The sequence below is a fragment of the Platalea leucorodia genome (assembly GCF_965183815.1).
Source record: "Platalea leucorodia genome assembly, chromosome: 8".
Lineage (NCBI taxonomy): Eukaryota > Metazoa > Chordata > Aves > Pelecaniformes > Threskiornithidae > Platalea > Platalea leucorodia.
In genome coordinates this window covers 17,507,469-17,533,232 of record NC_138830.1, presented here as the reverse complement: position 1 = coordinate 17,533,232, position 25,764 = coordinate 17,507,469, and the positions used below count along the sequence as shown (strand labels likewise).

The window sequence follows — 25,764 nt, the reverse complement described above, 5'->3', positions numbered from 1 at the left end:
AAAAACCCCAAAGCAACCAAACAAAAAAAAACCCAAACAAACTCTTCCCTCCAGTGTGGGGTTTCTTCTTGGGAAATATCTGGACTCGACTGTTTATCCTATTTTGCAACAAATGCTATTTGCACGTTTTTCAGAAGAATGCATGATTTAAATTTTTTGCTCGATTCCTGGAGAACCTACTGGGCATCAAATACCAAATTAAACATCCTTTTGATTTTAGATGAGTCTTCTTGTGTTCCAGGTTCTGTTTGTCTCTGCAGTGCCACACCTTTAGTGTTCCCTATAATACAATTCTTTCAATATCCTTAGTATGCTGAGGGGTTCTTCTGGAAGATACAAATAATTACACCCTGCTGTTCACCACAGCTGTTTATGAGAAGAAAAACTGTGTTTTCTGCATGATCAACTCTGCTGCAGTAAACAATGTCAGATGTTTATTGCGAAATAGCTACAAATTCTGACTGAACTTGCAGCAACACACATACTTGAATGCATCAAAGTACTCTTGGAAGAACTTTTAGCTCTGTGTGGGTGTTAGTGGTCTGGGAAACACTATTTTATATCAGTGTCTTGATTTAACACAGCTTATTCATAAGTCGACAAGTCATGAAAATTAGAGGCTCTTTTTACTATTTTATAATTCTTAGAACTGCTAGAACTCTCTGAGAGTTATGTCTAAGAGAAAGCCTCTTCCCTTTTTTACTTCCTTTGCAAAATTCCTACACCCAGATATCATAGCAGGCATATATTTTCAAGCTTCTCTAAACTTATACTTTACTAACCCATTTTGGATTCACCAAACACCCTTAAACAAAAGTGATAAGCTTTTGTACAACCCCTTGTAGTTGTAGTTTGCAACTCCACAGACTGCAACCGAATTATTTTAGATTTGGACTGACCAAAGAATCAAAGCTACTGCACTGAGGCACTGAGCTGCACATTAACAGATAACGCACGAATTCTTTTTGTGCTGGGGCTCAGTGTTAGCTTCCCTTCTTTGGAGAACTCTGGAGAGACATAGCTTGATTTTTCAGTTAAATCATGCCTTTTGAGTTTCCTCAGGTCAATGCAACAATGGTGAAATACTGCCTCATGACTGAAAGAAAACACATGCATTCCCTCCAAGATGGGACATGAAAGCAGCCAAAAAACCACAAAAGGGTACCAACATAGGTACTATTCTCTTACAAAGTTATACTACATTCAAATGAATGTCTGATTACTAGTTTTCTCTTTATTTCTAGTAATAGGCTGAATATCTGGCTTCAAAAGATTAATAGAAATTATTAAAGCCAGACATCTGATGTTCAGGGGGTTTTATCACTGAGGAGAGCAAATGGTCTATATATAATTCTTCCCTCTTTCTCCCTCAGTTAATCTCTACAGCACCAAGATACTTTAACACTCCCCCTCACCAGTTGCTGTTTGGACCAAAAATAAAGCTTTTATTCTTGCCTGTGGGGAGGTGAAGCATTTGCTATTTACAGGTGTTGTGTGGAGGAAGATGGACCTGGGTTTTTTTTTGCGTCATTTCGTGGGAACATGTGGTAGAAAACAATATTTTAATTAGAAAAAAAAAATACTACTTTCCTTGTACATGAACTAATTCTGAATTAATACAAAAATTACCATCTGGGAAGGCAAGAGCTTAGGTGACGTAGCCGCAGAAAATCCTTGTAAAGATATTTGCTTGGTTTATGGAGAGCTCTGTAACAGAGATATTTTTTCTGTTACCCTTAACCTGGCCCCATTTTTCCTTGCAGAAACAGTTTCCAAAATCCGGAAGAATCCCATAGCACTGTACAGTAGATTCAAGCCAAACAACATTTGGTTTTGCTCTGCTGAAGCACATAGCTACAAGTGTTTAGTTTCCAAGTTGTAAAGTCTATGCGTAGCCCTCAGATGGGAAAGAATAGTCAGATTATAAGCTCAATACTGTTTCACATCAGCAAGCCCCACTTCTAGATTCCATTAAGCTTCGGTCAGAAACTAATACAGAACACACCCATAACCTAACTAAACATCCATCTAGCATTTGCCAAACTACCAAAATATCTATAAAAAAAAAATCCCCAGAGTTGTGCAGTGCTCAGTAAACGTAACTATTGCACGCTGAACCTCTCAGGCGTGCGCTGCCTCATGCTTAATGAGAGAGGGAACCTGTGTCTACTGAGAACTTGCCAATATATCAGTATAGCAATATATCAATAGTCCTGTCTCATGTTACCATGAGGCCAGAGCACACTACTGGCTGTTGAGAAGGTTGTAAACTAAACTAACTTTGCAGGAGGAAATTAATACACCAACACACACGCACACAAGTCACACTTTTTCTTTTGTTTTGAAAGACTGTTTTCTACTAAAAATGATTAATTGTAAATAGCCCATTTAAATGGTATGCCCATCCCTTCCTCCTTTAGGAGGCACAAAGAGGGGCTGTTAAAAGTGAAGAAAAAACATTTTAATGTGATGATGGAATGTCGATACCACAGATATTTGAATGGAAAATGTCTGCTTTCCTAGAAAGGTGATGATGGAAAACCCAATCTCATGTCTTTTTTTTTTCTCAAAAATTTTTGGAGTGGTATTTGGTATTTCTTCATATTTTTTTCCTTCTCTCTTATGAACTTATATTTATATATATGTATGTGTGTGTGTGTATAGAAACAAAAAACTGTTCTGGTTTTCAAACAAAACCATTTAAGATTCAGTTTTTGGAAGAAATAATTTAGAAAATTATATTATATTACATTATATTATATTATATTATATTATATTATATTATAATATTGTATTATATTATATTATTATATTGTATTATATTATATTATAATATTAGCTTTTAGTGATCATATGCAACAAGCATTTGAATATTCATTTGTAGAATGGTGAGGAATGGCAAGGGAAAGGATTCTTGACTGCCTATGAGAAACAAGTATGATGACTTATTCCTTACACTTTAAATGTCAGAAGAGACTTCTTTGTCCAAACTGTTAGTCACTGCAGTTAAACACAGATGCACAAAGGAAATACTTTGATTCTATGTGTTTTTTTAATTAGAAGTTCACTTTTAAGCACTGATTACCATGAAACAATCTGATATGCTTATTCTAAAGCAAGCATCCATGTCCTCACAGACTTGTACTGGAATTAATCAGGCCAAACTAACCAACTTTGGCTCTAGTTGGAATATGGAGAAGTCCGACCTCTCCAGCCAGAGAAGGCTATGCAAACTGAGTAGCTAATATAAACACCTACATCTTTCCCCTTAAAGCAGTGATAATCTTGGAATGACTCTTCCTAACAGCAGTATTATCATCTGTTTGTGTTTCATAACTTCACTGTCTTGAAACTACAATTACTCTATTTTTTTCCTGATCCAAACCCTCTTTTTATCTCAGCTTTATTCAACCAAAATTCTCACTGCAGCCACAAAGACAGATCAAACGGCCTAAGTTGTCTGCAAATATATTTGCTACTTGAGTTGCACAGTCAGAGAGCTTTAAATTCCAGAAAGATCAGGCCTTGCCAAACGTACTAGGCAGGCTGGAAAAATATGTTGAAATGCCTGCAAACATGCTGAATTCTGAATATCCAAAATGTGGTTTTGGCATTGCAATTCAAGAGAACCTAAGTGAAAATGAATCAGAAGTCACAGATAAGGCCAACTTTATGAAGTCAGTGCTCCTGTGCATAGGCATCTCGGCCCTGGCTGGCCCTGAGAATGCTGATCTAAGAATTGAAGATGATTTCAAGAGGGGAAAAAAATGCAAATTTTTCTACTCCTTCTGCCACTCAGTATCTCATATGTTGCTCTGATGGGTTGTTACCCATAGTGTCAAGATTTTTCCAAATACTTGAGTACTCTTCCATTATCAAAATAGAGAACATCTATCACAGGCATCAATTCTGGAAGATGCATCCTATCAGATAGTACAGTTTATTAAAAATAAAATCTAAGGGAAGAGAATACTATTCCTTGCAGAAGCTGAAGTTAGGCCTGTCTCCTTGCTTCTTCCTAAAAGGTTTAAAAAAAAAAAAAGAGAAGAGGGGGCAGATGTTCATTTAATTTTTCAGCAGCCCAGTTTTCATGGTCTCACTGAGTAGCATCAGCTCCGTGCTGCTTCAACTTACAGTCAGTCATCAATACACAGCTAATATCCAGATACATATTGCAAAGATGGAATAACCCCATGCAACAGTCACACAGGAGCACGACTGGCTAGATAGCTATGTGCAGAGAACCCTTGGAGTCCTGGAGGATATCAAGTTGAGCACAAGTTAGAAGTGCACTTCATAATTGCAGCTATGAAGGCTAACTGCAAACCGGCTTGCGTTCATGGAAGTATAGTGAGCAAGTCAAGAGAAGCAGTTAGTCTCTTCTTGGCACTTGTGAGGTGGCATCTGGAATAATGTGTCCAGTTTTGGACCCCCAGTACAAGAAGAACAGACAGGAGAGAGTCCAGCAGAGACCCACCAAGATAGTTAGGGGGCTGACAGGCATGATGTATGAGAAGAGACAAAGGGCTGAGTTATTTCAGCCTGGAGAAAAGCAGCTTAGATTTCTCTTGTAACTAGGAGGGGATCTAATGGCTGTCTTCAACTAATAGGTAGTTATAGATAAGATGAAGCAACCTTCTGAGGGATGCATAGTGAAAGGATGGGAGGCAATGGTTACAACATGAAGCAAGGGAAATTCCAATTGGATATACAGAAAAACAATCTTTGTAGTGAGAGCAGTTAAGACTAGAACAGGTTTCCCAGAGAGCCAGTGGAATTCGCATTCCTGGAGATATTCAAAACTAAGCTGGACAGGGCCCTGAGCAACTGGATTTAAATTTGAAGCCAGTCATGCATTTATTAGGAGGTTGGACTGCAGGCATCCAGACATTGCTTCCAACCTAAATTATTCTCTGAGTCTGTGAAACTCAAGTAGTCTGTGATAGCAAGAGACTGCCCACCCTGTATGCGAGAAGGCCTCAGAGACTTAACCTGTATGATTTTTCTTAGGAGTAAAGAGCTGTCTCACTGATCATCCCACACTGTTCTTTGGGAGATGGGAAGCTGGAACCAGTGGCAGAGAAAAGATTTGTTGAGAGACTGGATCTTATATGATCTAATATCATGCAGGCCCAGAGTCAGCAGACTCTGTTCACCATGAAGGGGACAACTTCAGCAATTCTGCAAAGTTGATATGGCTTGGAGTGAGGGAATTTCTCCTTTCCCTCATGGGATCTCTCTGCATGGATCCTTGCTAGTCAGACTTGGTGCAAAGGGCATAACTTGGCCTAGCTGGGAGAGCTTGGGAATCACTATAACTTGCGTGAGTGTTAAGTGGCTGAGGACAGTACAGCTAACATGGGCAGGCATTTCTTAGAGTAGTATTTAGTTGAAAGCAATTACATTTCAGCACTGACTTCACTAAAAAAAAAAAAAGCAATTCCTCTTACCCCTCCTTCCCCTGTCCACAGTGGGAATATCAGATTATAGCCTTTTCACTTAAATTCCACACAGTTCCTCTTTCTTGAGGCCAGAAGACAGCCTTTCATACAAAAGCAAAGATTTACAAAGAGGAGACAGGCACCATTGTATCAGTGTGTTCCATGGCAACTTTTTAGTACTCTAAGAGTTTGCACAATCCAAATGATGTTCCTGTTCTTTATTAATGATATGTCCCAGCTGTTTCTGGTTTACAAAGAGAGGTCTGGTCCTTCTTTGTTATAGGCTGTACCCTGTCACTACAGCAAGCCCCGCAGGAGGAGTTCACAATGGGGGGCTTTGTAATTCGCTCCGGCAGGAAGAGCACAGTCCCAATGAGAGGCTGCAGACACACGGAGTCTAAGCCTATGTATATTGATGTACTGTACAGGTATATGTGTTGTGCATATATAACAAAAAGTAAGCACATGTTTAATCATACCTATATTAAAAATATTTGTCTACAGCAATGCAATCTAGAAGTACCTCAGGGTTCTGTCCTTTCTTTTGTAACAACTGTAGCTCTTCACCCCCTCTCTCTTACAATATGTTTTTCTTTTAGGACTTATTTTTAGTTCCCTTCAATAAAGTTTTTATATCATCTTTCTTCTTCATGCTTTCATTATCTTATTCTTATCCTGACATGTACATTATGCAAACATGCTTCACATTCACATAAGCCCTATTCTGAATATATTATCTGCCTTCTCTGCAATGATTTCAGTGGGGGTTGTGGGTTTGTATGGAACACAGTACAAGGCCCAGTGCTCCTCAGTGCTTACTTCTCTGCCTTAGCGTTTCCTTTGGATCTTTGTCCCTGACTATGGCCTTGAACTTTGAATTGCTGGATGTAGTAGGAACTTTCTGTAGTAGATTCTATCTGCATTTATTCCATTTTAGATAAAAGAACATGGACACAGGAATGACAGTATTTGGAATGTAGGCTAAACAATATATTATGTTTCTTTTAAGAAGCTTATCAAAGCTGCTCTGGCATTTTCCATTCGCAAAGGGCAAGGACACATGTCAGAGCTAAGAAACCAAACGCATGTTTAAGAGCATCACTGGGCTGGACAGCCCTACTGCTTTTCTGCAGTCTCACAGAGCTATTAGCAACTGGTTTACAGGAGGGAAATGTTCAATGGCTAAGACAAGTGAGGGGAAGCACAGGAAGAGTCCTAATGAGATCCATAACCACTGTTACCTCAGTAATGTGCCAGCATTCAGCTCAAACTGTTATCAGAATGCAGATTTTTTTACTGAATTTATAATTCCAACCTTAGGGGTGCTATTGGCCATATAAATGTATATGAAAAGAAGCAACTCCAAGAGCTGGTGTCTTACTGAGGTGTGTATTGCTGCAAATAAAGATGGGGGAAACATATGAGTGGTGCAGCTGTCCAAGCTGTGATCTTCATGGATCTATGATGCAGGCATTCACCCCCTGAAGTGACAGTGCTGCGATACTGCTATTTCTTTTGCACATAGATAAGTGCTTTCAGAGCTCTATCACAAGCTGTAGAGCCTCACAAAGAAATGAATAGAGTGGTTTAAATGTAGGGACATCAAGCAACCAGGCAGGAAATTGTTCTGATTGTTTAATTATGTCATTTTGTGGAATCCTGTATATTCTGGGTCTTTAAAACTCCATGCTTGTTCCCATTAGAAAAGGACCCCAAGATCCAGAGCTTTCTGCCTCACATCCTTCTCCAGAGGAGAACAAGCAATAGGAGAGGTCAGAGGATGATGAGGTGCCATTTCTCAAGGAAAGCAAAATTTCAGAAAGAAAAGCAGGAGTAAGCTTTTCCTCTCCAATAAGTGAGACACATGGCACACTGACTCCTGCAGTTACAGATTTGTGTCTGAAATTGAAGGTATCCTTTCTCCTTAGCTCATAGATCTTCAGCAGTTTCCCCTTCGCATGAAGAGGAAACAGCCATGTACACAGCTTACACTCCTTTGTATTTCAGCACAGAAGGTGATCATACTTTGATGGTCATTTTTCATTGTGGAGTCTAAAATTTCCTGACATTTGGAGTGACCATAGCTTGCAGAACATTTAATAGCCACAGTGCCTCAGGTACATTATACTTACTAAGCTACTTGATTATTAGGAATCTAGGATGTCAAGATAGATATTATGACATACCCATTGAAGAACAGTTTTAAAATCATTGACCTCTAAGTTATAGGTCATTCATGTGTTTTACTATTATCAAAATGACATTAAAGGAGAAATTTCCATCTCATAATAATGTCAGCAAGGAGCTTATACCTTGATGCAGCACATACATCTTTACTTAAAAGTCCATTATAAAGAAATGGAAAAGACAGAAATAAAAAATTCTTTTTTTCTATAATTTGAAAGTGCTGTTCATAGGTACAGAATTTTGACCAGTTTTAAATTCAAGCACCCTCACAAAAACCTAAGTGTTTCCATAAATATTTCCATATCATGCAGAGATTTAACTGGTACATTTCGGAGTTCCACAGCCCAGGACCTCAGGTAAATCCTACAAGACGCAGCATGCTTCCTGTCTAAAACCTGAACACCAGAAAGTTCTGTGACTTTTTCCCATTTTGACTCTGCACAATCCCAGCAAGATCAAGGCCTTTCAGCAAGACTGACTTCTGCGCAGCACTGCTCCACCACCTTCACGGATGATACAGACTCAGCTAGCTCAGCACCACTCCATAGCACAGAAATGCCACGGGATGCCTAATGATGCTAAGGTTAAACTGGGAACAATGCATTGCTTTTCTCAGTAAGGCTCTGTGCAGGCACAGATACCAACACACTGCAGAATCCAACTCCGGTCATCCGTTTTCACCTGCATCAGGAATTTTCCCAGAACATGAGAGCTGAAGTGTCTGTGTGATATTCACAAATACTGTGAAACACAAGCACTTTTAAGATCCAAAAGGATTTTTAAATGGTTTGTTTTAATTTTGATTGAGCTAACCAAACAGGCAAACAAAAGTTTCACATCATTCCAGCCTGGCAATATATAATTCATTTCTGACTAGCAAATCTTTTCTTTAATTAGGCAAAACTTGAAACAAAATTAGAAACTTTTCACTAAGGAGGTATGGAAATAAACCAGGATTTTTTGCCCTTCTGCTTTTTTCCTTTCCTCTTTTTCTGCAGAAGCCATTTAGTCATATCCAGGCTAAATTCACACATAGTTCCAGACTGAGGCTTTTCACATGATCTTCAACTAAAAAGTTTCACTTAGCCTTTGAAATTACTCCAGTTATTTTACATATATGCCACTAGGTATCTGTTCCTCCCCCTTTTGAGATTTAAAGTCCTTCCTTTTCTGTTAGAGATCTGCTCTCCTCTAGAAGGAATTCTGGTTAGAAGCATGGAATTTCAATTGAAAGAACGGTTCTATTTCTCAGAACAGATGCTTAAAGCTAAAAGGTTGTAGAAAGCAGTTCATGCTTACATCAGTCACAGACCAGAAATGAAGGACACAATTTCCTGAATGCCCTAGACAGTTCTTACTATCCAAGAGTTTTGCCTTTTCCATCTCAGCATTCCCTGATAAGGAATTACTTCATCTGTTACACAAGTTATGAAGTATATTGACTATGCAGGGTCTGAAATTCTTTTTACAGTTTAGTTTTTAATTAAAAAAATACAAGGCACCAATAATGACTTAAGCAATAATAGCAGAAGGCATTCACTTACCCTATGACAATGCAGGAGATGGCAGTTCCCAAAAAGGCGTAGGTTAAAATCGATCCTAAGTTACGAAAAAAATGTCTCTGGGGAGGAAAGTTGGAAAAAAAGTTCTTTGTAATACAGTCAGTAAGAGAACATTCAGACCAAGTTGAAACACTGCATCTAGAAGTGCCATTTGTTACAACCCATATCTCAATATAAGATGAAACAATATAGGCTCCATCAGTTATTTTGGAAAATACAATTAAAGATGATTCATTTTTTGCCTGGTGGAATGCCATTGAAATTCCCTCTTTTATGTATCTGGCCAAATGCCTCAGGATCATAACAGAAGTTCACATTGAAAGTATCTGATGCAAACAGTATCATAACCCCATCCCTTGAACAAAGTCCTGATCATGCAGTATATAAAACACGGATAGGCTGCTGCCTACATCCAGGGTCATCAGATTCAAAGTGGTCTCTTCTGAAAACAGGAATGCCCAAGTGTTATAAACCTCACAATCAAATCTTTGCACAGATGCAAAAAGGGAGCAGAATGAGATCCATGCATCTTTCACTTTCTTCCATTCCTGTCAAGTTCTTCCCATGCAATATAATTGTTAACGGACTCTTTTCTCTGTCACTGGCCTGTTGGATCTACAAAGTAGCAATCACATTCAGTCACTTTTGTAATATAAGAAAGAGACACATACCTTCTTTAAACTATATCCAGCATGAAATATAATGGGTGGCAGCAAAATATTGAAGAAGATGGAAGGATCAAATGTCATCTGCCAGAAAGGACAAAAGAGAGGGTAAGGACAAATAAAGTACCATTTAATTTGATAGGATGGGTTTTAATTGTAACTTCTTATCAGGATTAACCTCAGGATCAGCTTCAATGTCTGCAGGCCAGAATGTTATTCTGAGTTGTTTTCTTACAAGTATTAATGTGTAGTTCCTTACTGCTTATATATGTAAAATACTACTTTAAAAGTATTCCTTGAAGAAGGAAATCAGTCAAGCACTATTTTACAGGGAACACATACAAGCAGCGTTACCTGTGACAGTAAGGATCTGCACTACCAGACATCCAACTTGACAGTCCCATGGCCTAATTCCTGGTTCAGACATGGACTTCCTCTTCCGTTTCAGGAAAGACACATCATCAGTGTTGTGCCTCAATTCCCCACATACAGAGTGGTGATAAAAGAAAAGACCTGCACTACCAAAGCCAACGTAATGTTTCCTTTGAAGCATATCTATTCAGGCATAGACAGAGCTTGCTAATGTCGCTTAAAGAACCAGTGGCTGTCCACTAATATGTGCTTTCTTGAACTACTGTGCATGAAAACTGTGCACACTTTGACCAACTTCAGTACTTCACTTGAGTTAGCCTAAAAATGATCAAAAATATATCAAAAAATATATCTTACCTCACATTTTCAGCAGGCAAGGAACATTCATGTGGGTAGGTAATGTAGCTCAGATGTGACATAACTCATTAAACTGTAATTGTATGATCAGTTCTGCTAACCTGCCAGCACAGGTTGTCCTAAAGTTTCTCAGTAAATCTGCTGACTGCTTCTCTAGCATCATTTCCATTGTAACACGTCTCATAAAATATAATCTGTCCAATCCAGTCAATCAGTTTTGGCCTGACTGTAACAAAACAAGCTCTAGACTCTCCACAGTAACTAGCTATTTCTAATTCCTATTAAAATGTAAGTTTAGCAAAGTACAAATTTTCCTTTTTTGTTAAAAGGACTGCCTACACAGATGTGAAATTCACAAATGGCATAAAGCCTTTTCTTCCAGATTTTGATATCGGGGTTTTGTGATTGACTGAATTATTAGCAGCTCAACTAATTTACCAGTAACATCCTCATATGTGCTGACATTGTAAGTCGTATTGTTATGACAATGAAACTGTAATTTGCTTCTGGTGACAGTTATCGATCTCTGTGTTACTGAAGATGCAACATATCACTGTGTTATGAAATCTGAGAGGCACTGATGCTGTCCTATTGCCTACATATCTTGTATCAGTTTTATAAGCAAAGGGAATAAGCTAAGGACTAGATTCAGCCATTCTGCAAAGACTAGCTGGATTTTCTGCTAAGACACAGCTAAGGTGCTGTTTGCTTTCAGAACTGAAGGTATGCTGCTGGGTTATTCTCTTGGTGGTTCCTGTTCCAAGCCACTGGCTGGCACAGCAGCAGACACCACTTCGTCCTCTGTTCGCAGTTTGTTACACTCAAATGCCTGTGTAATGTCAGCCCAGTTCATGTGAAACATACATTTTTGTTTCTACAACAGCCAGAAACAGTTTATAAAATACCCACTAAATTTTTTAAAGTAATGCTAGAATAAGCAAAAAGTTGTTATTCCAGCTGTGGTCAGTATACTGTTCATATTTGCCTTCCAATTCAGGCACAGAGAGAGACCAAGGACAATATTCAGTCACTGCAATTCATTACAAGTAGCTTTCAATAAAACAGAATCCTGTTTAAAACCATAGCATTGCTGGAGAAAAAAAAAAATTAATAAGCCTTTGTACTGTTTACTGTTCTGTCAGCAGGCTATATTGTACTGTTAAAAGAGACAGCATGTAATTAATGCAATGGTTTGCAGCTCCTTTGTTCAGATAAAGTGATATTTTAAGGCTACAGTATTCTAGATGAATTATTTAGCTTCAAAAGAGTAAGACCTGCCTACAAAATTCTGTCTTCTTACTCACAGATAGCTTGATTTGATAAACAGGAAGTGAGAGCTCAGCCTTTTTTTCCATTCTGCTTACTTTGAATTATAAAGTTGGAAAAAAATAGCTGGCAAATAACGTGCCAGCAACTTTAGCTATGCTGGTAACTTCATTGTAAGCATGATAGAAAAAGGATTTTCTTCACTTATGAACTAACAGCCTCAAATGTTAACTTTGGAATTAACTCAGCAAATATGTTAAAATATTTCCATAGGCATCAGAAATCCTGACTGCATGTTTTATTATTTAAAACCATGTTCTAAAGGATGCAGGTTTGTAAGTCATGGCACAGTCTATTCTTTCTGATAAATGCACTTAGTAAACTCTTATACTGTGGTCAAAAGGGAATTAGAGTTGTACGAAAACCAGAGCATGGCATGATCATGTTTCTGTTTTTTATGTTAGTGCTTTTGCCAGTCAGGAAGGCTGCCAGGCATTGTTATTGTCTCCTAAATACTGTTGAATTCCTCCCTCTTTCCTTTTTTATTTATTTTCTTTTTAAGAGGACATTTGCCAGATAATTTTAAAGGAAAAAGGAGTGAAAATCCAGGCAGGCTGAGGCCTCTCCAGTAACACAGAGAAACCCACAATTCACAGTTGAGACTTTTAAGAATCTTCCAGCAAAGTGAGACTATGGAAAGAAGATTGGGCAATCCTCCTGTAAGGGCAACAGAAATTTCTGTGTGAGTTAGTGCTCCTCCTTTCTCATAACACAAGTCAGCTTCAGTATACCAAGTTTGATGAAGATGTTCAAATGTAATGGATTAGTACATATGCCTTGGAAACGAAACACATGCTTTGACTAAGACAAACCTCTGGCAACCAACTAGCAGGAAAAAGGATGAAGATTCAGCAAAATCTGACTAGTCTGACTGCCACAGCATCTTCCTGTCTCCACCCACCACAGCTCTAAGAGTCCTTGACAGTCTAGTTCTTTCTGAGAATGGCAGGAGTCTGGCAGTCAGGACAGACAGGCACACAATGGTGCTGCATCAGCAGGGAATTTGAGCAGATGGTTAAATCCTAATTCTGCTGAGTTCCCCAATGTACATTCTGAGCATAACTTGAAAGTTTTTATAATGATAACAACTATAATACAGAGGGACATGTATTATTGTGCTACGTAAACAATAATACTTGGAAAAAAGCAAAATAATATATTTCAATATTGTAAAAAAACACTGGTAAGGGCTTAGACGCTTCGTGTGAATATGTGATGTCTTTGAGCATAAAATCCAGGTTTTAAAAAGTCCCTCTGCACTCATGAGTTCTTTAAATTGCTGTCATTTTTTGAGAATGTGAATGTTACAAGAAGTAAATATTGCAAGGCGGGGAAAGAATATACTAACAATGTAAAATACTTTAATCGTTATCTACTGGAAAACAGAGAAGGCCATGACATCGTAAAAGGCTGTAAACTTCCTCCCACACTTCCCTTTTTGCATCCAGCCTGAATTGCCACAATGCTGACTCCCCAGGCTTGGGGATAGCCAGTGAAATCCCCGCTGAGGACCACTGTGGTAGTGAATGAATGTATAAGAACATGGAATGCATTTAAGCATTATAAAAAAACCCACTTATTTATGGAAGTTTGCATATCTACAAGTTTATATTTTGCAAAATGTTTAGAGTTTGTAGTTACCTCTGCTGTATACAGGGGGTAAACCTCCCTTGCGTTATGCTGCCAGAGTAAGTCACTTTTAAGACAGAGGACAAATAAAGATATCAGTGGGGTTTATAAAGTTTTGGTGGCGATGAATCCAAGGTAACAGCTGCACCTGCAAGTGAACTCAGTGTCTGCAGGAGGTGGGACTGTCATCTAAAAGAGTTCAGGCAACTATGCTGCAAGCACGCAGCCAGCTGTATGCTACATGATGCTCAGGTTTCTACCGCACCTTATTTCCTTTCCTGTTCTCCTTCCTCACTTACCCTTCTCACCATAAATTCAGAATAGTCTCTCTCTCTGTGTGTCACATTTTAGCTTGAAACTTGTTTTCCTTTCTCAAGGGTGTAAATAAAAGAAATACCTTACACAGTTTAGAACAAAAATAAGATAGGTTTTACCTTTTGGAGCATTGCATTGCCTTGGTGACCGTTGACATTGTGGTGGCTGATCTCTCTTTTGTATTGATATTCATAGACCTGGTTAGTTATATTAATAAGTAGAGTGGATGGCCCAGATTTCAGCTTTTCACATTCATAAACAATTCCACTTTCAACATCCGATGCTTTTGTTGCATATCGTATAATTAATCCCATTACAAGGCCTGGAGAGTAAAAAAAAAGAACAAAACCAAAGAGATTCAGGTACTTTTAAGTATCTGATGCTACACAGTTACTGGTTTGAAGAAAAATGAACTCAGTAAAGCTAGGGCACGACTTTCTCAGCGTTTCCACCTTCACAGAGGTACACCTCACTCAACACTTCATGGATGACCATAAAATATTCTCCCCAAATGGTCATTTCATTAGAATACAGATGTTGGTTTGACATATGCTCAGTTTTACTCCTATTTTTGTGATCCAGTTGCTGGAATCATTCTGATACAGTTATTAACCAAGTTGCTCAACCACCGCATTTTCAATAGATACACAGAGAAGGGGGATGCCTGCCTAACTAATGTGCTGTACTGAGCCTACAAAAATGAGCTGTGCTTTTGGTGATTTTACACATGTCATTCATGGGGGCAAAACTCTGATACAGCATCCCCAGGCACATTCTGCTTTCTGTAGAAGACTGTATTTTTTGAGACTGTATAAACCTGGGAAAATAAAAGCAGGAATAAGGAAAGGAAGATTAAGACTGGGATTAATTGATTTGATTATCTACAATTTAGGACTCTTAGATAAGACAGACATTTTGGCTTCCTTTACAGTTAACAGAGAGGAAAATGTACTTCTGCAATTGTCTTCTGGAAGGTACGCTTCTTTCTATTGGCTCTAGTGGGAGCTTGCAGGATTACTTCAGGAGAGGTGACTAATATTTAGCTAGATAACATTACTGAGATTATTTCCACCCTCAGAGACTTGGATTTGGTTTCAAATTTAATTTCCATGCTTCTTTTATGTCCCATGTATCATAGAATCATAGAATACCAGGTTGGAAGGGACCTCAAGGATCATCTGGTCCAACCTTTCTAGCGCAATCTAGATGAGATGGCCCAGCACCCTGTCCAGCTGAGTCTTAAACGTGTTCAGCATAGCGGAGTCAACCACTTCCCTGGGGAGATTATTCCAATGATTGACTGTTCTCATTGTGAAAAATTTACTTCTCGTGTCCAATCGGAATTGGCCTGGGAGTAACTTGTACCCGTTACCCCTTGTCCTCACCATGTGACTCATGTATATGATGAACAGCTTTACAGTTACTAATTATGAACACATTCATAAAATGCTAAGAATACTCAGATTAAATATTAATAGAAGACATCTAAACATCTAGATAGATATACTTACTAATGAAAGAGAAGAAAGAAACTACATTGTAGGAAATAGCTGATAGGCATCTGAAAAATATGATGTTTAAGTTTTATCTAGTAATCAGACGCCATGGTGATAAAAATGATCATAAATGCCTAGAGAGATAAATAGGATGTCTTTGTTATTGTCACATTTTCCCGTAACAGAGACTCTCTGAACTGCAGATTTCTAGCATACCTATAAAGCAAGTTTGTAGCTTCCTGGACTGATGCTACAACAGAGTAAGAGCTGTATTGCTTGTTTAGTATGCAGATGCATTTATGCTTGTTTTGTATCTATTGTTTAGTATGGTTGGCTTCTTTAAATGGATTTAGATAAGCAGTAGAAAATCCCAAGGCCATTTTCTTAAGTTATACAGCATTTGCGCAATAAATCAGCTAATAAATCTAGCTGTAGTAAAAGACAGAATTCCTCAAAATTTTGGGGGAAAGCATGTATGGGAAAAGGGAAGCAGCACCCCATGTGCTACTGTGAAATATGACTTCTACAGTGGTCAGCCCCAGATGTCCAAAATCATGAGTCAGAACCCAGGAAACCATTAATTACTTAAAACAGTCAGGGTTTTCATCTTATATTTATTAGATTTCCTCTAGAAGAACCATATACTTCATTTTCAAATTCAATTTCAAATACATTAAAAATTCAACTTCATGGATGCTTGGACAAGACTTGATGTTTCCTTCTCACTCTCTGGAATAGAAAACTTAGTTTTTCCTTTACCATTTTTGTTCCTATCACTCAATGTTTTAAACTATAGCCTCTGTTGCACTTCTGTTATCAGGTATTACATAGACTTAATCAGCTCAGGAAACAGAAACATTTTGCAGACATCTACCAATGCCTGTGCAAGGACACGGGCAGAAAGACTGCTCAAGAACAGGAATATCTGGCAACACAGTTCACTAGAATCAGTATCAGGTCACAAGATGGGATATGTTTTGAATAGTCAGGAGAAAGCAGTGTTTGGTTAGACAAATGTGCCGTTACAACCTGTTCACCCACCCCATCGTCTCCTCCTTAATTTCCCTTTTCTTTCCTTCTGGATTCTCTCTGTCTGCTTACCAAATTTCCCTGTATGTCCCTCATTATCTTTCCCACACAATTCTTCTGTGCTTGCCCAACTTCTTGTCATGCTGCATTTCCTGGTCTCTAACATTTACCTCTTTGTTTACAGCATCTGTCATATTAACCTGCCCTTTTTTGGATAGTTTTACATACAAAAGACATGACTTTAAGGAAATAGCACTATTTGTAACTGAGAGCTCAAAAATCATGAATGAAGAGCTGCAAACATGAAAGTGATTTTAAAAATAAAAGTTTAAATCCTACTATTCAGAGTTCTTCTGATTTATTTTTTAGCCTTTGAAGTTTAACTGTTTACATGGCTTGTACACATAATAACTTACAGAATGGCAACATGGAACTGCTCAAGGGAGATCAGTGGAGACCGGCTGACGTTGCCTTTACAATCTCCATTGTACAGCCAGGTGGACTACCGCGTCCTACAACATTTTGAGATTCCTAGTATGTGTGTTGTATCGGCTAATATAGCATATACTTTGAACCAAATTCTGTTTGATAGTTTTAAAAATGAGAACGAACGTTCTCAATTACAGTAATGCAATTGCATTGAATTGTTCAAGGGCAAATTATTTAAACCGGTTGTGTCAAGTTTAGACTAGGAGTAGAGGACTGTTCTTATTCTGTATTCTGAGAAGATATCTTATCTTCAGCTGTAGTCCCAAACTGCCTCTCTAGGAATTTTCTGGAATGGAAACAAATGCAAATATAGTAGATCCTAGTCCTGCAAGACAGCTCTGGAGTACAAATAAATCCATTTGCAGAAAAGGAATATTTAAAAAATATGATCACAGTAGCTGTAGAGAAATAAAGATCGACACTGACTGAGATTTACAACTGGAATTCAAGTTTGCCTTTTAGGTTTTCTTCTACCAGGCTTACATCTTACCCTCTGATGGAGTCCAGATCCAGATAATGTACAGAGCCACACAAATAATGAAATGATAATGAAAGAACAAGGAAATTGTGAGAGGATTCAACAGCATACACATATTGGAGAAATTACATTAGAGAAGATTCTAACAATCAATATTCTCAGAGCATCAATGGGGCTTTGAGGTCCTTGTAGCTCTCAAGGAAATTCTATAATGTATTAAATTGGAACAAAATGTGGACAGGATCCATAATGATGGGTTGATTCATGATATTCTAAAATGCTCTATGGAATGTTCAGACAGAGACAATTTCTATCACTACACTATATTGCCAGAGCCAATATAAGTGATGCGATTGTATCCTTCCTTCAGTAATAATAAATGTGCCAAAGACCCTATATAATAACCCCAGTGAAATAAAAATCTCGGAAGAAAGCATTTAATATTTTAGTGGGTGTATCCGTTATGGAATGCACTTTCTGCTTTAAATTGTTATATAACATTTCTTTCGCGATAGAATTCAGGAACTCAGATTATATTCTAACAGAAATAATGCATTTTTAAATAGGTGTTTAGTGTACTCTCCTTTCCACTACTCCCCCTTCCAACTGAAATCATGCTTTTGTAGTGTATCTTCTGAAACATTCTTTATAGTTCATTTAAAGAAAAAAAAAGGGGAAATATCATTTCGATGTATCTACTATGAAAAAAGACCAATAATTTCTAATTTCCTTGCAATCAGTGTTTTGTGGCAGAATAATTAAGCATGAAAATTTTCTCACAAAATTTTGTGGACGTTGGTATGTAAAAACGTGTGTAAAAACATCTTCTGTACAAATAGTTCTGATTTCATAGCGGCATGCACAGAAAGCCTGGCTTTACCATGTAAGTCTAGGAATTAGGCAAAAAAATCCCTGAAGATGAGTCAGGAAAGATGCTGCATCCATTACCTCACAGCACAAGTAAGTATTATACTAAGGTACTGGTCAGCATGAATGAAAAAGTTTAAAATAGTATTACATCAGTTAGGGATGTAGGTAATTGTAAATACAAACTCTTATGCAAGGCTAAACTTGAGTGTACTAGCACGGAGTACCTATCTTGTATTCTAGGAGTTCAAATCCAATTATAAATGTTTTCATCTCAGCTTCCACTTATTTAAGACATTTTCCTTCAAAACTAGTTCCAAGGCTTCATTTAATTCATGTTTTAAGCACAGTTATTTAAATGCAGGATTGAAACAGAAAAGGGTGTAACTAATGTTACAGATTTCTTTAAAAAAGGGCCAATTGTTCTTTGAAGTAAGATCTTGCAGCAAAATCTCACTCTAACTAGAGCTGAGTCATGTTTCAACTGAGGGCAATGCAGGTTTTCCAACTTCTTCAGTGGAAGCAGGATAAAATCCTTAATCATAGATGAGAGCATTGGAAGGGATTTCTTAAGTCACTCATTGCCAAACTCCTGAGCTAAACAGGACTGTTCTTTCCCCAGGATTTTATCTAGTCAGCTGTTAAATGCCTTCCTTAATAATGACACTCAGGGATACAGTTTTGGCCATTACTTGATTTTCCCAAATATTTTAGAATTTCTTCCAAATTTCTTTGTTTGCCTCAAGAATGCTATTCCTCTCTTCATCTACACACTACAAAATGTCAGTTTCTGCCTTGATCATGATTTTCCCATGCTTTCCTCTGAATCCTGACAATCTCTCTTCATTATGAATGTTGTAGTCAGGAAGACAAAGAAGAACTCTTCATTATTTTATTGAGGGCTAGAGATTTCTCTTTCTGGGACTTGTTACATCCATTCCTGCCTTTGAGAATGAGGGGTGCTCAGAACACACTCACAATCAGAAGGAAACTACAATTATTCCACACGAGAGGCATAATGGATTTAGGAGGTGTAAGAATTGTATCACCTAATCATTAGACATCAAAGTTGAATCAAGAACTCTGATATGTGCCTCACTTCCAAACATGCTGCTTGGGATCCTCAGAAGAGGCTAAGGAAGGGCTACTGTGAGTCAGCTTTCCCATTGCACGCCTGTCAAGGGATGAACAATTGGAGGGACGGGAAAAAAAAGAGTGGTAGACCTCCAATGCCACCCCTCCAATCCCCCCAAAAGTTCAGGAAGCATCTCTAACCACTACAACACAAAGCCATTTCTTGTGAGGGCTATAATGACTGTGTTCTGTCATTGATCCTTTTTCCTTCCAGTCTGATCAACTAGTCCCACAGAGCACAACTTTGAAGGCAGGTACATCTTCAATCAGCCTCACCTCCACCCTAATGGGTATCACATGTTCCCTAGGGGTGACAACTATTCAAGCTGAGAACAATTTCAACCGAAGTTGCTAATTAACCTAGCAGATAAAAGGCACAGATTGTATTGGTGGGTTGGTGGTGGGGTTTTTTTTGTTTATCTGTTATTTTTTTTGTTGAAGTTTAATTCTGGTTGCCTACCTGCAGGTGTGCTTTAGCCTCTTAATCAGAGGTAACTGGTGGCACCCATATGTAGCCCTGATACCTAAATTCTGGGGAGGATGAGAAATTTGGATACTTACATGCAGTTTTTCATTGTGCTAGTTCCGGGCTATTCCCCTACTAATGTAGAAGGCCATGACTTGTGTATTATATGGGGAATTTGGCACCTAACATTTTACAACTTAGGTATCGTAAGATATGAGGCTCTGTAGGAGCTGGCTAATAGGCACTTAAGCCTTTTATTGGGTCTAGTACTAAGAGGCCATCGTCTGGAGTCTGGTGCTGAGAGGCCACCTACTCTTATCTGAGAGAAGTGGCATTCAGGTTTCATTACTGCTTCTGTAGCTAATCTACCACACTAATTCTGACTATGCTGTTGTATAGAAAATTGTGCTGATAATGTATATAAAGGATGCTATTCCCTTTCTGGGTGGAACAAAGTTACTCTTTCATATTCACCTGCCTCCTTGATACACAGAAATCAGGCAGTAAGTTGAGTTTACTCTTTGGGGTCTGTTTGTCAAACCAGTCTACAGTGTGCACAGAAACTTGTTCTCTGAGATACTGGAAAGCAAAGGAACGAATGAATAAACAGGTAAGTCTGTATTCTTCTTCATTGTTTGTGAGTGATTTTTCAGTTTGGTATCAAAACAAACAGAACAATTTGAGTGTTTAAATACTTCCAAGCTAAATGCCTTGAAATGTATATATACATATACACATAATCTTTTGGGTGAAATAACGTTGACTTCCTGTTGAATTAATTTTTGTGAATTAATTCTAGATTATGCTAAATGCTTTGGCTTTTTTCTTTGTGACTGCAGAAAGATTTTTAACTTAAATATAGCTATATTTAGTGTTGAACCATTGTTTTGATTAAAAAAATTAATGTATCTCAGATTTTAAAGTTTCTAAATGGACAGTTTTCTAGTGTGGGCTTTTCTTTAGCTGGAACTATTCAGCCTAAAACTGCATTTTCCTACAAAGCTTATGCAACAAAAAAAAAACCCCAAAACAACCCTTTTGTTTGTTCTATACTTTAAATAGAACTTTCTATTGGGCTATTCCTAGTGTTGAATTTGTGGCTGTTCAGCACTTTGCAGTAACTGCAAAGCTTCTTCCTGTTTTTGTATTACTGTGTTGGTTTTTGTTTTTTTTGGTTGGTTTTTGGGTTTTTTTGGGGTTTTTTTTTGTTGTTTTTTTTTTTCTTCCCTAGTCTTCCTCATATTTCACTTTCTCCATCCTTTCCACTGCTATACCCCTAACGGCACACTGTCTTGATAAGGAATATAGACCCATCTATCATACTGTGGGACGCAGTCTGCAAATAAGTGGCCATATTCTTCTATCAATTGAAGCAAAATTATTGGTTTCTTGTGCTGCTATTCACATATTTAGCAAATAGCTCAATGGGCTGGAGTAAAGCAAACCGTAAGGCAGAGACTTTTGGTCTGTACAAAACAGGTATAAAGCAGAATTGTCTGTTAATAAATGCAAAAAATAAGTGAGGGCAGGATTTAGCTCACTGTCAGTGCTTGCTGCCATGAAGATTTTCCTGAGAAGTTGCTGCCTGTTGATCTGACGCCTCTACCATGACCTCTGAAATTCCACTTTCTTTTCATTACTTTTATTCCATAATGCTAAAGATACCTAAATTCATATCCAAAATTTCTAAGGATAAAAAGGACATCATCAGCTCTCTGGATCCTATGAATAAGCTTATTTCCTTCTTTGAAGGTTGCCATAAATAATGTAAGACTAAATAGATAGTTTATTTACAATCATGTTTCCTTTGTTCATGAATGTTTTAATAATTCAAAAGCTCTGTCCTGCTGGAGCACTTATCTCTTAACTGATCAAAAGAATATCATGAGCTGGTTGTCCTCACGATGTGCAGATTATGTTCTGGGCAGCCAGCAAAATAGAACCAGAAGACAGATAAAACTCTAATTAAATACTGATCTATTTGTGAATGCTGTATCCCCCTATATTTTGTTTCTACTTTGATAGGCTTTTGTCTAACTCTTCAACAAATGCCATCAGCTACTCATGGGAAATGGCACAATAGTGTAAAGGAAGCTACTGTAGAAGAGTCACCCATGTAATTAGAAAAACATTGTCGTAATTTACAAGTTGATCATAATGAATATATTGCAGTGTTTCGTGGTTTTCCTTTTGAGAGATGTTAACGGAAATGCAATAAGCAAATGTATTCTCAGTGATGCTACGTAGCTTGTACCCCATACAACTGTTAAACAACAATCTATGTGATGTCTGACAATGAAAACCGTTGCATTTAACTAAGTATCGTGTGATGCGTATTTCAGTCTCAACGGATTCAGCTGAAGTGTGTTTTCTATGTGTGACAGACTTCAAGATTAGAAAAAGGGCACATTATCAAATAAATACTTTTTCACAACTTTAAAATAAACGCAAGGCAATGAGGATGAAGAGATCCCACAGACTTCCTCACTCAGGCGTTAGGGGCTCAGTGACTGGCTTAATACAAGAGTTTCTTATTTACTTGCTTTCCTTCAAAGTATCAAGTCACTTGTGAAGATAGTAAGTGAGCCAAGAAGATGAAATAGCCTGTGTTCTTGAAATTTCATACAGTTAATTTATCTAATGAAATAGTTTGAAAGGGATACAAGGAAGACTGTGATCTTCAGCTGCAGTCCTCCTATGGAACTGAGATCAGCTTAAAATGCTTCATATAGAAAGAGCAAATGAAGCCTTTATCTCAAAACGTAGGGGTCAGTTGCCTTTTCTGTTGCAGGTTTACAGTTGAACCTCCATAGTGTTTTTTGCAGGCGGTGTGCCATGATAAACAAATATTCTTCAGAATATGCAATCTTAACAAAACCAGTTTTGGGTATTACACTAGAGTATGTGATGTGCACAGAATGAGTCTGAGTCAAAACTGGCTGGCATTTAGATGCGTTATGACTAAGCTGTTGATTTACATCTTCCGTTTTGACACTGTTACCCTCCTATAGGTGTTTTATGGTAACAGAAATGGCAGTCACACACTTTTCTCGAAGTGAAACAACAATAAGAGAATGACAAGAGAAATCATTGTACATGTAGGTGTATACCATTAAACTAGTGAGTACTTCTTATGAGTGGACAATGCAGAAAGTTCTACATCAAAGTGATAGACAATATTGCAGAAGTTCATAAAAGAAGATTAGAACTAGACAGGCAAACTGAAATTACAGTACAATGACAGCATTCAGAGAAGACTTGAGAGAGGCATTCTTCATAGTCTGTTTTTCAAAGGCACAGAGAAAAACCAAAAGAAAAATCTCAAGATCATTTAAATTTTATTAGACAACACGGCTTTATCCACCAGGCTCCTTAGTCTAACACCTTTGAATGTTATACAAAACAAGCATGGAAAATAAGCAAATTAAATAACCTCTTTCACTGTGGGCATTTCATTTTTTTGAAAACAGTAAAATCCCTAACTCCCAAAGTGTCACGCAGTGGCTGTCTGCCCATAGAGGAACATAACATGCACATCATGAGGATAACCAGCTTATGATAGTCGCTCCCTTAACAAGTCAGCCGCTAGCTACTTCATGAGAGATGCTGTCACGTTATTTTACTGTACAGTTATGGAGCTGGTAACATTTCATTCAGCACATTTTCAGAGCTTTGTCAGCACTTGAGATCAACTGCTTGATCATAAATATGCAACTAGTCCCATGTTAAGCTGGCACTTGAATTTATACTCACCATAAAGCATAGCTCCTCCAGTTTCATGCAGAAAGCGGAATCGATGGTTTTTAAACAACCAGATTGTTAATATTGTAAGAATGAGCAGAAAGTTAAAGACTAGCAACTCCACAGCTCCCTGATGATAAAACCGATCTTCATCTTTCACTGATACATATTTCTTCAACTTCTCCATTTCATTCCCTTTATGGAAAATATGTGCAAAATAAAAAAAAAAAAAAAAAATCACAGGAAGTGTTATCACCTTTGGTACAAAAAAGCCCAGATACTACAGAAATTCACAGCAAGCACATCTGTTTCATTTGCAGCCTCCGGGTAAAGTGCCCCAGCTCAGAATTCAGCTGGATTCTAGTTACAGCTTCCTGTTTCTCTCTTAAAGCTGCCCTGTCTCATTTTTAATGTTACGGTTGCATCGCTGGACTGCGCTTGCTCCGGCTGTAGATGCACAAATCGCCTCCAAGGCTCAGGCTCTGTCTATTTCTAAAATTCTGTTGTAAAACTTAGTCTGTGTTCATACTGTTTGTTCCTGCAGTTTACAGCATAATCTCTATCCTAAAAATCATATTTTGTCCTGATAGTTTAAGATGAAAAAAACCAACATTAAAAGAATGGCATAGCAACTTTCACTGCATTTTGGAAGTCTAAAAATCTTTCCTCTTTCCCACTTTTAAATGTAAGCGACATAGAATAAAGGTGGCACTTTACTGTGGTGCAAAGACAGAAGAAGAAAACAAGACAATGAATAAGGATTTCAAGATTTAGGCCTTGAACTTGTATTGATCCTGCAGGAAGACTGAGAGAGATCTCTGAAAAAGAAAAGGTCCAATTACCTAGAATTAAAAGCACCTAAGAAACCCTATCAAACTGAATAAAATGCATTGGAATTTACTTTTCATCATTTCTGCTGTTTGTATGTTTTCATTTACATTACTCAAGCCAGAAAAACAGTAGAAATTATCTTAGTATTTACAGCTAATACTCATAGAAGCTTTTCTGTCCAAGCCCAAAGCTGCAATACATGTATTATACTGGAGGATTCCAAATAAACTCTCATTTTCATCAGAAAAAATCCTGATTCTGCTTCTCATTAATCTTCTCATTATTTTTTGTCACAATCTCATAAAATTTTTTGAAAACACTTTGGGCCAAACTAATCTGTACAGTACCCATTCCCAGTCAGGTATTTGTCAAAGGTGAATAAAATAGAAATAAATACCTAGATATCCCCACTTTCAGTAATTTCAGGGCTGTAGCTCATAATAGTATGAGCGTTCCTAAGGAGGCACTGTTGCTTCAATCTACAATGTTTTAAAATAACTTTTGCTTGGCAAACAATCAATGCTGTCCTCTGTGTAAACTAATGATATTTTACAGGTTTTCATTTTTTCTTTCACTTTGTATGAAAAGCAGTTTCCTTCTAGTTCTTTTCTAATTAATGCTTTTTCTTTGCTTACCAGATATTTTTTTTCAATCTCTGTCACTGGTTTTACTCTTTTACTCTGTCAAGTGTTTCACTATCTTCTCTCCTTTGTGTTTTCCTCATTTTCTCTTTCTTTTTGTAATTTTACCTGATACTTTGCAAACATAGGATTATTTAAGTTATAACTGTATTTCTGAACTGACTACCAATGGAGTCTCTCTGAGATGAAAAGCTGGCAAAAAACAGCTGATACTTCCCAAATTAATGAACCGTGCAACTCAATTTCAAGTAAGGATAAAACTTTGATGTTAACCTGTATTTTTTGAGAATTATTCACTACTGTATTTTGAATGACAAAATAATGTATAAGGGGATTAGGTGTAGCAATTTCATTATACAACTGATGCAACTCTTTTTAAAATGTTAGTCACATAGCTAAGGCTTATAACTTTTATAAAGTAGAAAAATAAAAATGAAGGCTTGATTTGGATCTCATAGTCACAGTTTAGAAATGACAGTGACCTTAACGTTGTGAGGCTGATCATCCATCTTCAATGTGGAAGTATCAAAAGCAAACCAAAAATAATTTGAAAATAACCACATTCAGTATCTATCACAATGAAAACAAACAAACAAACAAACAACCCCCCCCCAAAAACCCCACAAAAACCAAACCAGAGTTCTTTGCTACCCTTGTCAAATAGGTAATTTGCAGGTGCTTATAATAAAATCAATGGAAAAGAAACAGGTCATTTTATACCGAGAATCTCAGTGATTA

General features: G+C 37.6%; 1 protein-coding gene across 1 annotated transcript in view; it reads right to left on the bottom strand.

The window, feature by feature from the left end:
- Positions 1-23,741, bottom strand: part of SLC9A9 (solute carrier family 9 member A9) — a gene marked incomplete at its 5' end in the record, with an annotated part of 210,810 nt that extends 187,069 nt beyond the window's left edge. The window contains 4 exons of the mRNA XM_082319179.1: positions 9,173-9,249; positions 9,862-9,939; positions 13,974-14,176; positions 23,567-23,741. Coding sequence (XP_082175305.1) covers positions 9,173-9,249; positions 9,862-9,939; positions 13,974-14,176; positions 23,567-23,741 — 533 coding nt within the window. The remainder of the gene's footprint in view (positions 1-9,172; positions 9,250-9,861; positions 9,940-13,973; positions 14,177-23,566) is intronic.
- Between the last annotated feature and the right edge of the window lie 2,023 nt (positions 23,742-25,764).